Below are 19,227 nucleotides of genomic sequence, written 5' to 3'. Positions count from 1 at the left end.
AAAAGAAACGGATGAATATCAACCAACGAGGAAAATTGTTGCTGTCAATAGTCAGCTCAATTATATGTACCTGCCTAATTGCTACTTCATATTCCGCTCAAAATACCTGATTTAACACTCAATAATAACCCATAAAAATTCTGTTCACAAAGAAACGTAGCCCGTAAAAGCCCTAATTGAGACGTCTAGCGCCCTATTAGACACTAGAGTTAATACAATCAGAATTTTGTGCACTTACTTAAATGCACGTAAGTGCTTTTTCATTTACCGTATTTTTTTGTAAAAAAGAATACGTAAAACGGTATGCAGACTCAAACAAACAGTACTCACATTTTAAAGTTTGTGATAATACTTTAAATTATTTACTTTTGCTGGTGGTAGGATATATTTTATATCGGCCCGGATATGACCACCGTACACAAAGTGTTAAAACCCGACATAGTGGCTCACGTGAGTGTGTCATGTTCCGGCATGAGCCTGTGTATACCCAGTCCTAACAGGCCGGCATAATTGTGTCAACTGCCGAGAGGTAATCAGTCTCGTCAGTCGACATTCTATTAAACCCCACTCCGACATGAGTCTGTGTATACCCAGTCCTAACAGGCCGGCATAATTGTGTCAACTGCCGAGAGGTAATCATGTCTCGTCAGTCGACATTCTATTAAACCCCACTCCGACATGAGCCTGTGTATACCCAGTCCTAACAGGCCGGCATAATTGTGTCAACTACCGAGAGGTAATCAGTCTCGTCAGTCGACATTCTATTAAACCCCACTCCACTCACCATCAGGTGCAGTGGCTTCAATTTGCTGTGTACGTATAAAAAAAAACATTAAATCCTTAAAGACGCAATGCACCGACACCTCCTCTGGCAATGTTTTATAGACAGTAGCGATATTCTCTACTGTCAAGTGAGACAATTATTCTGCCATAAAAAGTTAATTGCATTCTCAAATGCAATTCTCGGATGGGATTAAGAACCCTGGCCAACATTAAATGGATATTTACGAGTGCTAAACTTAGAAGGCCACACTTAATTGTTGTTTTTAATTGATTCTAAATACGAGAAGTATATATTAGGTTACAGCCTATATTTAAACAATGTTAACTCCTATCAGAGAGACGTAGCTAGTTGTATAGTTACAATAGTAAAGAAAAAAATTAACCTTACAACTTTTAGTAAAAGGTTCTAATTTACACACAATACAGTGAAAATTCATTCAAATTTATTTTTTAATTTACTAAAATGTATTGCGTACCCTAATCGACGCTACTGTGAGGTCCTTTATTCATCCCACATGAGGTAAAGTGATATTTGAGTTTCCTACTCAGTATCAACCTGGAATCTGGATTTTGTGCCCGATATGGCGATAGGTTTATTCCTTGTCACATCATGGGACGAAACACACACAGCGAAAACACTATGACCAATTGCACTTCTACCCTTCTCTTCTGGGATAATTGCGTGATGTGTGTCCGTTTATTTGAAAGCTTTTTACAATAAGAAAGCCTTGAAGGTATATATACTTGAGAATATATACTTAGAAATACAATAAATGTGTAAATGAAATTGATTATTGCATTATTATTCTCTCGTGTACCAGAAAAGCATAAATAAACGTGGGAAAGTACAACACCCATAAATATGTAAGTTAAATTCACAGTGAAACCTTCGGAATCATAATACAACATTAACACCTCAGGCGAAAGTCCCGCGCCCTTCCCATTGATAATTATAGACTTTACCGCGCTAAATACAGTTTTCTATTTACCCGCCTACTTATCATTCGAAGTAGGTGTCTCGTGTGACAAGACGAACGAGGTCGAACTGACCGTTATGATATTTGCGCGGAGCCTATTTGCTGGGCCCAGCCCGGAGCCGCAAACGGGTTAACCTCATGGAAAGATAATATGTGGCGCTATAAACCCGAAATTAACATTGATTTTAGTATCAGTTTTCGTGGTTACGTTTGACAATGTTTACGGGTTATGGAAATATTATATGATGATATATTTATTTGTCTTATAGGGTAGTGTGGCGGAAGAAAGCTCTGTTCCCAACAAGGACCACTGTCCTTGTTTTTCGTTTTTTTGTTTTTGTGTAATACAAAAATATACTGTGATTTTTGTTTGTTCTTTTGTATATTCAATCGCCTTGATTATGTGAGAATATGACAAAGTTGAGGGAACACAATTCTACAACTAATTGCAACAGAGATTAATAAAAAGTTGAACATGAATTACGTAATAATTATAATAGTTAACCATAAAATATTTGTCTGATATCAAATGTTGAAGATTATAAACATGTCAATATTTTAATAAAATAAAAATAACATATGTATACGTAAAAGACTTGATAAATTTTCATCAACGCGCAAATCATAGTAAAACTGTGTCAGCATTATTTTACGGTTAACGGAGATAAAACTTCCAAACTGAATTTGATGCATGGCCGCCCGGAAGGTTTAGCCAAATAGAGGCGCTTGTTAAAAAATACCTACATCGCTACATTTAAAGGCTTGGCACGATATTAATATAAAAAACGCATATAACTTTCAAAAAGAAAAACCTAACCTACAATCAAAAATATAGTATAAATATTTAATATAATGGCGTACTTTAATTTAATTGCAACACTTCTATTTTCTGACAAAAGTATCTAGTTTTATTTGCCTATAAAATAAATTGTCAAGATTTGTGTTTAGAACCATTAGCAACTGCGAAGATTCAATAAATATTAGTCAATCGCCAAAGCTTATTTTAAACACGTGCAGGTAAAGGTTTTTGAATTTCGAAGATATCATTAGATATCCTACATGGCACACAAATACAAAAACAAAATATATGCAAAATGGATTATAAATTTCTTTGAAAATTCACAAACACACTTTTATAATATAGCGTTATTCTTACCATTTGTAAAGGAATATTCTATATAAACATATGAAAAGAACAAACGGCGCAAAAATTAACGAACAAAAAATGTAGAATAGATTCACAAAATGTTTTTTTTAGTAAAAACTCGCTCTCCAAACTGTTTCAAGACTAATGGTCAAAGTATTCAACATTAGCGTTGCTCTTTATGTCTATTTATATAACCAGTCGCGCAACAACAAGCTTGGACGCCGTCCAAGAGCTAGTTTTTATGGAATTTATACGCACATTTTGATTTCTGTTAATGTGTCACCGAAGCGTACGTTTCGCTGTTATTTGTATATTGGAATTAACATTCGTTCTGTTCTGACTTGATTGGTTTTTAATTAATTGTAAAAGTGTTTGCAAAAATGTTATAGTAAAATTAATCTAGTATATGATATGTCAACATCACGTTGATTGAAGTAGCATTAGTACAGCCCGCCATAATTCATTTACGTAAAAGGTTTCATAATGCTAAGCAAACACGTGTACGTCACAACACGTGCCTTGGTCATTCAACACGAACTATCTTTATATAAACTTTAATTAATTTGTATATACTGTAACCTCCACGCGAAGGTTAGGTTAGTAAAATTAATATAAATCTAAATATCTGTGTTCACGAAGCATCAAAATGTATTCGGTCGTTACTTCTCTGTTTTTGAACAATTTCAATAATTTTACTAAGTAATAAATGTCTGTACAATAAAATTAACTATTGCCACAAATACTCAGATCTCATCCTATTTAAACTAAAATATACGCCGCAAACAAGGAAAATCATTTCACCAATAATCTCGTCCACCGAGCAAAATTACGAAAAATCAAACAATAAGCATTACCTGTAATAACCTTGGTACATTTTAACAAAGTCAATTAAACATGGATGTCAAGCGAACAATCGCAGGGGTCCGAAAGGCAATCTGTCATCGGATGTTCGACAGGTCATTCCGTGAATAATACTCGTGTACCGAACTGTAATCGAAACCGACCGCATATGGAGACAGTGATGTCAGATTGTGAGGTTTCCCCCAAATTCGAGGGATTTAAATAGAAGAAATGTTGTGCGAGTAAAATGTTTAGGAAGATTTTTGGGGAAAATTTAACTCGGTCCAAAACAAAACATATCTACTATATTGTCTAAAGAAGTTTAACCGGGGACATTTTTAAAGCGCTCTGTGTTTTTTGGGGTTTCATAATTCCGTTTGGGGCTTTTGCAAATCAGACATCTGGCAATATTCAATAGAGCTTCTACGCTTTTTACATCACGATATATGATTGAAGTGGCATTGGACGTTCGTCGTGCGACACGAGCACTTGAGGTGTGGTAGTTGGACATGAAGTATATCTTATGATAGTGTGATTTATTGGCTGTTATCGATTATACCTTTTCTATACTCATGCCTTCAAACATTTCTACGTTAATAGCAGCAACATTCTATAGAATTTCTTGCAGGATATTATTTTAAAAGGAGCATTATATTTTATTCTGTACAGACACTGATTAAAGAGATATTAAGGCATATTGATTATATGATTAACCATCATCTACATTTGCTGTATGTTACCTAATCCAGGCGAATATATTTCATATCCGCCCGCATAGCGACCACCATACACAAGATATGAAAGCCCGCCAAAGTGGCTCACGTAAGAGTGTCGCATTCCGGGATTTTCCTGTTAATATCCGGTACCAACAGGACGGCATAATGGTGTTGACTGTCGAGGGGTAATCATCTTTAGTCAGTCATCATTCTATTGGATCCCACTCCACTTACTATAAAGCGCAGTGGAGTCACTGTGTCCTGACCTTGTAAAAAAAAAAGAATTAGATGAATTTAATAAACCCCTAAATGTAACTCATTGTCTATTGCGCTACACATTGATTTTATATTATTGTAATGTCGCCGCTATTATACATCGTTTTAAGTCTATATTGCTTTAGCATAAACCTTTTCCACAAAGTTCAAACGCAAGTGTTGATGAAAATCTCAAGCGATCACAAACATGATCCCGCAAACGTATCAACCATAAAGCGCTTGTTTCTAGCAATACCATTTCAAATCACCTTGCTAAGGTTCAATCCAATTTTTACGAGAAGCATCTCCGAAAATCTTATCAATTGGCAGCGAATGTAAATACAGTAGAGACTCCTAAGATATAAAGAATAAAGGCTAGCGTCGACTGAGTTAGAACCGCGGCGGAGTCGATACTGCATCCGTGCGAATAACCGTACATACGGAATTAATGCTTTACAATTCGGCGCGCTTTGATACTGCTCTGGTCGACGCCAACCTTGAGTTTCATCTATATGATTGTGTACGCACCAATTCCTCAGGTGATCCCGGTTCCTTCATACCATTGCTCTTATCCGTGCTCCCCGTCTCTGAAAAAAAAAGAAATCAATTATATACATGCATAACATTGCGCCGTTTTGCCTCCTCAATAGACATATATACCACTTAAATTTGTCCATCTATCAAGTGGAGACTATTGCCACTTACTAGGCACAATTCCAGACTCCGAGCTGATAGTGAGTAGAAAACACACTATCACTTTATCCTGCCCGGGAGTCGAACACGAGACCTAACAATACCAGTCATACCGCAAGTGTGCAACTACACCACCGAGTTGTTCTATCTATTTATACTTAACATGTTTTCAAAACCTACACATACTATAACAATATTATCTGACTAACAACAGAAAATCTTGAATGAAACATTTATAGTTACTGTTTTCTTCGACAAAAATATGAAGATATACCGCTTATAAATATTGCTATAAACGTCACATATCGAGGTCGCCTATAAATCTCTTAAGCAATTTGCATTCTTAATAAATTATATTCTAGATTTTCCTTCATAACGAGTGCATGTTTTGTAATAAAACAGAACTAGTTTTCTCCGTAAGTTTTTAACCAACTTTTATTCGAAACAGAAATAACTTATTTGAAAAGCAAACGTTTCTAGTTGCTAAAAGTTTTCATTTCCAACATTCGAATTTCAAAATCAACAAGTGAACCGTTATGCCTGGGCCCACTCAAATCCCGGATTCCATTCATTTGGGTTAAACATCAGGCGGTCACCTGGACCACGTTACCGCAGCGCGTACGGTTCGACGGAATATCACAATTTCCTTTTGAAAATGCTGCTTCTAACAGCTTCGAAATTATATGTGATTGCGGGCTTGTTACCGCGACTTTACACTTGTAACGAACGTGCTGTCGTCAACAGGTCTTGACGGCAAATGCAAGTGATTGGTATGATCGTACGCTTCTACAATTTGCAACGAAATATGGTGTAAAGTCCATAAATTTAAAGAAACCTGGGCTCGTACAAACCCAGGACCTCGACTACGATATATCGCGGCCCACATACCTTAGAACATACGTAAGAACCCTTCTTATAATATAGATTCATACAAATAAATATCTGTCATGCCAAAAATATACAGTATACAAGCTACATTTTGTTCCGGGAATTAAAATCATATACGAAACATGTTTTACTCGTATCACGGCGCGGCGTACTTTCATGCATAAATCCTGTGTAATACTTTAAATAACATATGTGCAATAAATAAATCATTTCGTTCGTTACAAATCTTTGCAGATTTGTACATGACATTTCATATCAATTTAATTTATTCATTTGCTTTATTTCAATATCGACAAAGTAGAATATAGAAAATGGTTACTAAAATAAAAAATAATTATTAATATTTCATCATTAAACAATGAACCTATTCATAAATACGTTAATGAGTTTTTTTGCACGCGACAACAGAGCGAATAATTGAAATGTCAAAATTTGTTCATTAATGGATCTCACGGCACAAATAGACCATGGAGAGCCGTCCAAATTAGTTTTAATATTTCCACGTACAATTTATTGGGCGCCATTGAACATCTCTATGCGAAAGCGTGTTAATCTGAAATTAATAATTACCCGCAATGTCTGCTTCATGCCTATTAACTACGCATAGTTTTATTCAGTGAGCTATATTAACGGCAATGACAATATTGGAGCTGTAAATTGAGAGCATTATCTAACTTGTGGCAAATTTGTTGAATGCTTCAATGTGGAAATGATTATTCTGGAATCGAATTAAATCGCAGGGAAGGCTCTTTTGTATAATCATTGCATTGATTTATTACTTGTATAATTGCGAAAGTAAACGTTACCCTTTCACGAATCCACTGCTAAACATATTTTGATGTTACCTACTTGGTACAGGACATAGTATATTTTTCAAATATTTGCAACAAAGACGATTTCCCGCCAATCAAGCTGTGATATTTACAATTCCTTAAGAGAAGATAACGAATAATCTTACACCTCTTTAATTTGCAATGTCATGTTCCAAGATAACTGTTACTGTTACAACGAAGCGGGACTGTATACTATAACACAATAAAACATAATTTTAATGAATATATAAACAAAACTAGATATTATTCTCCACCACAAGCTAGAACCAGTTAATCAAGGAACTGAGCGGAGATACGAGAACGTCCATTCATTTTATGGATATGAGCTTACTTGAACTGCAATGTAAATTATTTAATAGTCTGTATTAATTATTCATTGTAGGAACATAAATTTAATACACTTAAAAAGGCATTCGACTCTTCTACTTGAATGATCTTACGTCTTTGAGCTAACAAAACTACGTGAGAAATGAATTAATCATAATTGATAGCAATAAAATGACAATATGATATTTATAATCTTTAAAAGTTATGATCTCCCCTACGAAAAACATCATTAGGTACGATTTAATATTTAAATAGAAAAAATATGAAACTGAGGGTGTAAAAATTATGGCGACTAAGAATTTTTTATAAATAAATTAGGCGTCTATTAATTTCCTTACGATAAGATAATGTGATCCCTTTGAGTGGATGACAGATCCCCCTTCTATTAAAAAGCAGGTTTACCAATACAACGCAACACAAAAAAAACGAAGAACCATTTAAAAAATAAATAAAAACACTCCAAATAAAATGGTAACAATAAAACGCCCCGTCAGTAACAGTTAGCGCGAATCACCAATTCAAACGTAACGTATTCATAACCGGGCATTAGTTTGGTGACTGATATTAAAGTTAATGTCTCCAACAAGCCGGGTTAATTTGTTCCGATTCATCGCTTCTGAAGCGAAATTGATTGCTTCACATACAGACTCAATCAAGCCTTTTGTGAACTATAAACTTCATGCATACTATTAAAGCTTATTTAATGCGTTTTGTTGTCTTTGTGTCATTTTGTAACTCGTTTATACTAACAGTTTCGTGCGCAGTGACAAATTTAAATTCTTTAGATTTCGTTTAACGTGTTGACTGGGATTTAAACTCGTTACTGAAGCTAAAATGAAATGTGAAATAACATCGCATTCCATCTTGTAAAACAGTGAGATTTTTTTTTATAAAAGTCTGTATTAACATTTAATTAGACGAGATTTTGCCAAAAGCTGTTTGCAGTTTCACATAAGTAGATATTTATTCAACGAGTTTCAAAAAATGATGTAATATTGTATTACATATATTGTTATCTAATAAATTTTTAAACCTTTCCATTTATGAGTTCTTTTTTAAATTAACTTTGAGACTGCACAGCATACCTACCTATAAAAAAGAACCTACTAAGTTAAGAAACAAGAAATGATAAATAAATCTAAGGATAGTAGAACCGTACGTTGTTACTTTACCCATTTACGTAGGGTCGGTAAAAAGTATACCGTCGGCATTACAAGCGCGTAGGACGCGAGATAGGCACTGACATGACAAACGTGCAAGGCCTACGCAAATGTCATATCAGATCGTCTCGCTTATTGGTAAGAGCATAATACTATCGCGTCAGTATAGCGTACATATTCTGGAGCAACAGTGTGATCTACTGGCATTTATAATGGGAATATCAATACCATAAGTAAAGAATACTCAATACATTAAGTATTATAATAATGTAGTTTATTCAAAAATTATACATTTTAAAAATATATATAAAAAATTAAATCTAATTCAGAACTTTGTCTTTTGGGAAGTCGATTATTATATCAGCAATATCCATAGTGTATACAGATATTGAAATGAACAATAATATTATGTAACATAACAATATACTAATAACTTTTGTAGCTAGCGCTGTAAAAGTGAAGTCCAAAAAAATTGAGAACTTACAAACGCATATTACCATAACTTTATGTCACGTAGATATATATTTCAAAGCGATTAAACTACATATAATTACAGCAAATATAGCCGTAAACGAGCTTTTATATGCTTGCATTACGAGTTTTCACAGATACTAATTTTGCCGCTTCATGGTCTGTCTCGCCGCAAAGGTAACGCCCGGCCACGCGAATTATATCATTTCAACGGATTTAATAAAATCTTTTAAATCACAAACAACCTTACCCACAAGGTAATAAGGCCTACATTCATTCAGTAACGCGAAGGCGTAGTTTTATGACAGCTAACCACAGAAAGCAAATCGTAAATCCATCTCCGCAGGAACATTATGTCACCAAGCGGAAATATTTTTCCATTTTTTTCGCTCTTAGTGTAACAAATCATGAGGTCGGTTCAGTAGGAGATTCGCTTACGTAATGAAGCCTTTCAAACTTTCCCTGTCAATTAAAAAGTCGCTACCGCCTTTTAGCGAACAGTCTGCCGGTCACGTTCGGCGTCGTGAGGTCGTGAGTGATGACTTTCTGTTACATAAAACGCCCATTGTTTCTAGTTCTAGTATCTACGAATCCGAGGCCAAGTATGGTACTCTACTTTACATATTGCGATCTAACAATCGCGGATTGAAAGCATTACATAACTGTGTATCCAACAAAAGTTGGCAAAGTTTTGACTACAACTTCGTCTTAGATCGTACAAAGTTTCTTACTACTGTTAAAGTTTTATAATTACATTAAACATAGCTGTCAATTAATGAAATAAATCGGTTCATAATTTTAACTACTCTTGCCCAGATCGATTTCAACCTCGATTCTACAATATTCGAATTTTGCGTAAAGCGAAATTTAATTTCCACTGTTATTAGTTATTACTTTAACAACATAATTATAACAATTTGCAAAATTATTATGTAAATGTCATACACAATTACACAATAATTTAATAATAACATAACCATACATTAGCATATGCATTATCAGTATAAGTTTCATGATAATTTACATTCATTGTACATATTTTATGCATCGTATAAATTATTCTATACATACCGCTGCACCTCAAAATGCTAACCAGTCTAATGAGATTAAGCTTTACCGCAAGAATAAATCCATTATACGCCTTACATGCAATAAGGAAAAGAAGAACTTTTAAAGCATCACACGACTCTTAAGATGGAATTAGTGACGTCACTTCTATTTTAAAAACAAGAGTATAGACTTCTTTTGCAGTCGCAATATTATGTGATGAAAATGTATTTAGTATAATATGGCTGCATACATAAATCAAATTTGCGTATATGGTCTTCCTGAGTTCAAATATACTTGTCATGGCGATAATTAATTAAATAATTTGCATCTAAAATACTTAAATGGAAGGTTCATGACCCCGAGTGACATTTGACTTTATCCACCCACTTGAATCTTGGGATCGGAATGTATTCCAAATTGTAAAAAAGCACGCTACGCAACAACTACAGCAAAGTTGATTCTTTTTGTTTTCTTCTTTAGATGCTTGGCCTTAACCTAATTCTTTATCTATAGTATATTGTATACCATACGTATCTAGTGCAAGTTTATTGCATGTACCATAATCATATGTCATATATATATATATATATATATCATTGATGCTTTTTATTTTTATATATATATATATATATAAAAAGCATCAATGATATTGCTATAAAACATTTAATTTACTAAATAAAAATAAACGCTGTTGTGGATACAGATATTCTTCAAACCGCCGACGACCCGCAAGGAAACAGGGTCAAGCTCCTGTCTCAAACATTTTCCGTCATTAAGATTTAGTCCTCTAAGATTTTTCTTGAAATTACTAAGTAAATTAATTAATGTTTGAAACTTAATTGGATTTTTTAATTAAACATGTTTACAAATACAATTTTAACGATTTAAACAAAGAATTAAGGTACGCCATTATTAAAAAAAATATATGAAATACAGCAAATCGTATAAAAGATTGATATGCAACAATATTTCTATATAAACCAGATAACAGCGGATGGGAAAGAATCAAAGCAACTGATGGGAAACTATATAAATACAGTACTAATTTGTACTAACATAATCAGTAATTGGCTTGATCAGCATTTATAAACAGAGGCAGACAAGAAGATAATTGAAGCAAACAGTCGAGAGTAAGCTTGATTTCCAATTAGCACCTAAAATGCCATTCCAATCCCAGCGTGAACCGGTACTGAAGTTGGAAGAATAATGTGCTCATTTCTCGATCCGCTAGACATTACAGCGGTACTGACGTGTTTGTCAAAGTCTTACAAGAGGGCCTACAGATTAGTCGACCGTCGAAAACTCAAACTCGTATTTAAAAAGCACTTGAAACTTTGAAAGTAAGTTAAAATTCGAATTAAACGCAGAAATCACAAGTTCAATGGTTCCTTAATTTGAAAATGAAAAAGAAAGTTGTTAAAATTCATATAAATATCTGTTAAAGCAAATATGAGGAAATGGTAATGCGTTAAGGATTACACAATACGCAAGAATCCATATAAAGCCTTATTACATTAAGAGATAAGGAACTTATACTATTTGTACAAAGTTCACGTACCGGTTTGTGTGCACGGACATTTATAAAGACGAGGCAATAAGAGTGATGTTTACACAGAGACTTTTTACATTTTTTCTGTAGTTAAACAACTCGGACTATGTTAAACATTGTTTGTTAGGGACCGGCGCGGGCCAGTTAGGAATCTCTGAAGGGTGCTTTAATTAAGTTCTCAACTTTCTTAGACCACTTTGTACAGGTACGTTATGAGGGTTTTCATGCTAATTTTGTAACAAGTGACTTAAGTTTTAATTAAATAGCTGGGTTCATTTGTTCTGTGGCCAACTGACAATAGATGGTGACGCACGATATCTGTGACGTCTCGTAACCTCAATTTCAGAAATGCGCAATCCCCGATACTCGGTCGGCATTTCGACCGAACATCGAGGACTGCGGAGTGCGGCGATCAGTTTAAAACAATTTGTAGTAGGTAGTTAATTCCTATCATCCACTTTCTCCTGAACCGTGCCCGGAACTTGTAAACTACATTATCTATGATCCAATTTTTCCTTTTTGAATAAATTCTTTGCGGGGTTCCAAGACAATTTAACTTTCGCAGAGTACGCCCGAGATTCATGGTAGCGTTAGAATCGCTTTGAGGAACCTCGTCACGCCTAACTTACAGTATACTGTAAAACAACTTAGAATGTTTTGAAACAAATTACCGCTTTGGAAATAAGTTATCGATTTCATCGCAAGAACATATTTCGTATTAGACATTTCATTTATGTCTTTAACGATCTTACTTATACCATAACTACTCTTGGTATCGCGAGGATAGCAGAACATATATTCCTACTTTTTATATCTGTTAAATAAAACATAGATGAACTATAAATATAAACCTCCCTCTTGAACAACTCCGTCCATTGTTGAAAACCGTATGAAAATCTATTTGGTAGTTTTTGAGTTTATCGCGTTCAGTCAGACGCGGCAGGGGATTTTGTTTTTTTAATATATAAGGATTATCCATAATTCGTTTCATTTTCCTATCTTCAAATGAAAAACGTATTTATGTATGATATACATAAATACGTTTTTCGACTGCGCGGTACGGCAGCGCTCTGAGGTCCTGGGTTCGAATCCCGGATCGGGCAAAGTGATATTTGGGTTTTTCTGCTCAATATCAGCCCGGAGTCTGGAATTTGTGCCTGATATGGCGATAGGCTCGCCCCCTATCACATCCTGGGACGGAACACACTTGGCGAAAAGTGGGTTCCCTGGTTGCACCTCTGTATACCCCTTCGGGGATAAATGCGTGATGGTGTGTGTGTGTATATCAAAGCACTATCGCTCACAGTTCTAATAGAGTCATAATCATAACTTATAACTAGGATAGTATACCAAATTTACAAGCTCCCGTATGTCAAACAAGGGTCCTTTATGGCATAACAGTTGTAAACTAGCAATACGTGATGGGATAATTAAACCTCTGTGTTGTGCGCATCGTTGATCTCTCATGCCGGCGCAATAATTTTAATGAACCATGTTATTGTTTTTGTTTTTAGGTATAAATCTAATATGATAGCGGTCAATTTACCCTTTGGTACTTTCGGAACTAAAACAAGACGACCATGCTGATTGCCTGATGGTAAGCGATATACATATAAATAGTAGAAACACCATACAGAACGTTGAATTACAAAGTATTGCGGTATTGCAGTAATCACACTGGCTACAATATCATAGCCGAAAGAGAACCGTGCATGTACACTGCTGTTTAACGGTAGAAATAGACATTGCAGTACCTGTTCTAGTCGGTACTCCGACAAGAGACGTACCACCGGACATGCCATTACATATAACAGTCACACAAATATTAAAATATTTTTCTATATTTATATAATATAGTATATAGTTAATCAGTATCACAAGGATTTAAGGGTTTAAACACAACACAACGATGTATCTTATGCACCTGCATAAGCAACCATAACTGCAAATCGAAGATTTCAAGAATCTCCCGCAAAATATAGAAAAACGTTAGGAAGTGGCCACACATCCGCCGCCATCATTAACGTCGTATCGTCTAATCAATACAAGCGCCAGAAGAACTAAGTCTTAATGACAAACAAAGCCGTACTTACCTAACGAGTCCATTGGTAGATAAATCGGTCTTAGACGTTTTTATCCTTACATCCTTACTCGTCCAACAGGATTTCTCACAATTACATCAACGGGTTTTGAGTATGTGTACATAAGCCATTGAAGGCTTGTTGTCTTTACTTGAGGAATATTAGTTTTAAGTCTTATAGAAAAGTTTTTAGAAACTACCGCCCCTATGTTGGTTAAGTATTTAAGTATCTGCATGTATTTCTGGTATTTGGGTTTATTTTACGCAACTAATATAATATACGCAAATATATTCGGCTCTTTATACCTACTTTGGGACATAAGCTAGATTTTATGTGTCAATAGGACTACTCAATACCCTTCATTTTACTACGTTAATACAGCATAAGTTTATGATAAAGTATTTATAAGCACAAAACGAAAAATAATGAATGCTTCATTCGATAAAGCATTTGTTTTTTTTGTCCTTTCTAGAAATAAGCACTACCTAACAAAATATTAAAATTGCATATTTGTTAATTAATGTGAGTTTAAATACCAACAGATGCTATACTATACACTAACGATATTAAATCTTATTATAATTATTATACCATCGCAATTCAAACGTTTATAGTATTTAACTAATAAGTTGTCCGTTTTTCGCTCGTCAAACAATTCTCACACTGCCCGCACTATTAATTAGCGAAACATATTCCCACAAGCTAGGCTCAATATGTCACTAGATAAAAAGTAATTAGTAATCTCAGCCCCACGCACATGGCCGGCAAGTATAAGAATGTCGCCGGCCGAGCTCGCCGGCATCATAAATATGGAGATGATAATTTAACTTACTCTCACAGTTTTTGTAAGACACCCTCCCCTTTCTTGGAAGTTGGCAACTTCTAGAACGTGAGTTATTAATCTTGTAGTTTGGGAACATCGCTATTTAATTAACTTGAATGGATGAAAAATAAATATACTTACAATATGGCGTAGATATATCGTGGTTTACAAACTTTAGAATTTAAAATTTTAAATCAAGGGAACACCTGGTGTTAGGATATATTTTATATCCGCCCGTATAGCGACCACCGTCCACAAGGTGTTAAAACCTGCCATAGTGGCCTTCGTAAGTGTGTCCGTTCCGGGATCAGACTGTGTCTATCCGATTCCAACAGGCCGGCATAATTGTGTCGACTGTCGAGGGGTAATCATCTCTCGTCAGTCGACATTCTATTGAACCCCACTCTACTTACCATCAGCTGCAGTAGGGTCACATTGCCGTGCACGTATTGAAAAACGAAAATACTTGATTGACATTAATACGAACATACAGTGGTTAATATAATAATACGTAAAAGAATCATGGTATTGAAATACTCAATGTTCGCTTCGACCCATTTCTTTTGGTAATCTCTTACCCTCCGGCGGCATTTAGTACGTCACTAGACAAGTTAGTGAACACTTAAGCGCTCCAGTTCTCACTAGCTCTAGGCCATATCTGGATGTAGGCATTTCAAAGGTAAGATAAAAAAATATACCGATGCTGCAGATTCTAGATGCAAATCGACTACATTCAGTGCTGAGTGCAAACATGTGTATTAACAAACCTGTTTCGAATCTAAAGCATCGTAGATCTAATAGCATTCGTAAATATATAACGACTCCTCAAAGGGCAAGTAACATGATAGTAGTAAAAATTTTATATTACATCAGACAAGTGATAATTATGATCACACTTTTAAAAATAAAACTCCATGTCTTTTTATTGATGAAGGTGTAGCAATCATTTCTTAGAGATTATCGTTAAATGTTGATAGCCATCGCAGTACAAGCTCTAAGGATTTTTAATAACCGCAATTAAAGTTATACAGTCTTAAAGTATAGGTGTGCGGCGTTCTACAAGTCCTTTAAGGTTCAAGATACTCAAAGCCAGTAGTGAATGTCTGAGTACGGCTCTAAATCAGTTGTACAAAAAACAAGTATTAAAGCGGAACGTTCAATCTAACATTAAAGACTAGTATTCATCTAAGGATAGGTTTCATTACATGTGATTAGCCTAACCACTAATGTCTGAGTACAAACGCATGCGCAATAATCCAGTAAATCCAGTACAAAATGTGAAGCTCACGGCGCTCGCTCCGCTCATAGAAAATAGCTTTAGGGGCCAATGATTTTACGGAGCGTACTATTACGGCATAGAAAACAATCTTTGAAGTTGAAAATTCCTTGTATATTTACAAATTAATTATACACAAATCTTACATTCAACCTGTATTTTAAACTATCAAAATAAATATTAAACTAAACTTAAATTGCTCTCATGAGAAAAAGTTTACGGAGGAATATAAGTTTTTTATGCAGAGTTTTTGATATATTCAAACATTTATGTACCTCAATTAAATCTTTATCTAGTTAGCCACAGATAATGAGAACGTTATATGAGTACAGATAGAAAACTCCCTTTAAATTCCAATAAAACAACATGTTTACCTTTTTGCAAAAAACAATAGTTGTCTCCAAACTTAAATAAAACATTTTCTATTACCCAAGGTGCCGATTCGATCGATTTATTTTAATGCGTCAAGTAAAGTCAAAAGAAATATTTAGTTTTTATATAGCAATGCCCTAAGGGAGTTAGCAAATGCTCAAACCGCGAACCGCTCGGGGACGGGGGCGGCAAGTAATCTATCGACCCTGAAAGCAGAAACATCGTTTACTGCAAACCGGTCATACTCGGAAACTTTATGATTCACCTTAAACATGCACCCTTTGAGTAAAAATGCGTGTTTCACACACATAACGAATCCAATAATAACCAACTTTAATACACGTTTAAAGAAAATATAATGTCTAATACTAAAATTGAGAATTGTGTTATAACTATTTTTATCAAAAAACTATTTTACTGGGGTCTTAAAGCCGTTGACCTCAACATAACCGTCCGCCCCTAAAGTTGGGGGATAGTGGTAAATATACACTTTTCTACGAAAACAAACAGAAAGGTTAAGATAAAAATAGTTTGACCAATTCAAATTGAAGATTTAGATTATTACCACAATTAAAAATGACAAAATAATAAGATTCGATATAAAAATTAAGTGTGGCTAAAATCTAACTTAGTAAATTGGTACAATTAATGAAATGCAATAGCTACCGTGTAATTGCCATTTAATGGGTACGAAATAATATTAAAGATAAAATTCTAGCTGTAAAATACCTTCATACTGTATATATGTATACCTTCATACTCTTCATATGTACTTTGTCTTGTGGGTATACACTATACATAGGCCTGATTGCATTTCTGCCTATCCTTTCGAGCGTAACAGCGTGATGTGCGTTTTTTTTTCTTTTTGAATATCTTCACATTATGTGATTGTTGTTACGTATTAACAGGAAGGTAGCCACTAACCTGTAATACGTCGCTAGAATAAATAAATAATCGATTCCCAGCAGCAATCGTTTGTGTACACGACCCACTTTATTCTATGTCTATGTTGACACAGACAGATTTATTTGAGGTAACAGATTGTGGTTAGAAGTATTGCGACTTTGTTTATTTAAACTTTTATAGTAAACATTTTATCTTTTTAAACGTTAGTTACGTGATAAAAATATAACAAGACTGCATTATATGTTATACGTATTTTCAATAAAAACTAAACGAAAAATATCAAACATTTAAAACAGCGTAAATTTATTCTTAAACTGAAATAAACGCATTAAAAAAATACATTATTTTCGATTGAAATTGAACAGCTCATATTGTAATATTCAACATTAGCTCAAGCCCACGAGTATAAAAACAAAATACATTTCACAAGCGAAAAATGCATAAAGAGTTGTTGAAAAATTTCCGCGAGCACCTTTGACTGTTATTAGACCTTACACTTGAAACGTGGAATTACAGCTTTCATGCAAGAAATTATGCTGAATGTTTTAGCATCATTCCGCTAGTATCATTTAATGTGCTTGTGCAATTTTCCTGCGATTATTTTAAGGTATCTGTGGTCGTAAAAGACACCGACAAAGAATAGGTATAAACCTGCGTGAGGTAACGTGTATTCTGTGCAATCAGTGGAGGCTAGACAGGACTTATATGGAAACTTAACCCAGGGTGGAGCGGTGGGCATCAGTCGCCGCTCAGTTACATCAATGTGGAAAAAATGACATCACGTAAGGTACGCGAATATGCACGAGCATACGGAGAAATAAAAAAATATTTGTGCAAAAATTGACTTGGTGTTCATATATTATGAGCTTCGATTAATGGATTTTGTAAATCAGATTGATCAGTAAAACCGTTTCGATTCAATCAGTTTATAATGTTTTGGAATAAATAATGCAAGTCAACGTGTACATGCCTAAATTCAAGGTTTTGAAATTTAAACTTAATTATCAATATTCACACAAAATATCAAGATATAATATTGGAAATGAAGAAATGATTATATTTTTCTTATAATCTATGAAAGTTCTATCTTTAAAAAAAGCTAGTAAATAAACCTTCGCTCTTAAATCTGTCTTTATTTAACGCAAAAAGTTAAATAACCACACATGCACTTGAACAAAGGCTGTCAGGTGCAACCGAAACCACACTTTGTCGAGATCGATTTAGTCTCCAAGGGATTACGCTATTCACTAGACAGCCAATATGCCAATCAATGTGAACGTAAACATAACCCTCAAGGAGTGGATTTAATGTTCTAGAAAATAATTTATTTGCTATTTTTATAAAGGTTATTTTGTAATACATTGAATTATTAACAAAGTATATTTTCTTACACGTAAATTAAGGCCTTGCTTCCATAGAAATATTATGTTTAAATTTATGTAAATGTAAAATCGTACAGTTGGAATTCAATTGTTAATTATACAGTAATATATACTTAGTTCAGGTTTCTTTATCGCTTGTTTTTATGAACTGCATTATGCAATTATTTTTTTAATTATATTTGATAACTATCGATTTTATTATTTGATTACTCTAAAACAATATCCATACAATAAAAATTAACGTGGAGTCATGTACCAACTTCCAAATATTTTAGCAGTAATTCAAACTTACAGTAAAGTCATTAAGCGGGTTCCCGAGATAAATTCACAGAACTAATACTTATCGTTGCCACGAGCATAGAAATCCAATATTGAACTAACTAGAGTATAACAGAGTTATGCCATAACGTACAAGTACCGAAAATCAAAATTATACGTAATACACTGATTTTTTAATTTTTATTACTAGATATAACTTAGTTATATAGGAATTCAGATGTATAGTTTTAAAATAATATGGAGGAAAATATTTTATTCGTGCCTAATTCTAATTGCATATTGTTTTCGTGTATTTGTATGCGTATTTGGTTAGGTTAGCTAACAATTTAAGTTAGGCACCGACTGCAATATAACATGCATATACGTATATAAAGTTAAATTACTTTTTGGTGTGCAGTGGTTTTTGAAGTAGATTCTAT

General features: G+C 34.2%; 1 protein-coding gene across 2 annotated transcripts in view; it reads right to left on the bottom strand.

The window, feature by feature from the left end:
* The window catches only part of LOC115442957 (apoptosis-stimulating of p53 protein 2), a 228,154-nt gene that overhangs the window by 129,934 nt on the left and 78,993 nt on the right, over positions 1–19,227 (bottom strand). For both annotated transcript variants that reach the window (XM_030168253.2, XM_030168262.2), the window contains one exon: positions 5,247–5,305. In XM_030168253.2, the coding sequence (XP_030024113.2) occupies positions 5,247–5,305 (59 nt within the window). The remainder of the gene's footprint in view (positions 1–5,246; positions 5,306–19,227) is intronic.

The sequence above is a fragment of the Manduca sexta genome, chromosome 11 (genome assembly GCF_014839805.1).
Source record: "Manduca sexta isolate Smith_Timp_Sample1 chromosome 11, JHU_Msex_v1.0, whole genome shotgun sequence".
Taxonomy (NCBI): Eukaryota; Metazoa; Arthropoda; class Insecta; order Lepidoptera; family Sphingidae; genus Manduca; species Manduca sexta.
This window is presented reverse-complemented; position numbering and strand designations above follow the sequence as displayed.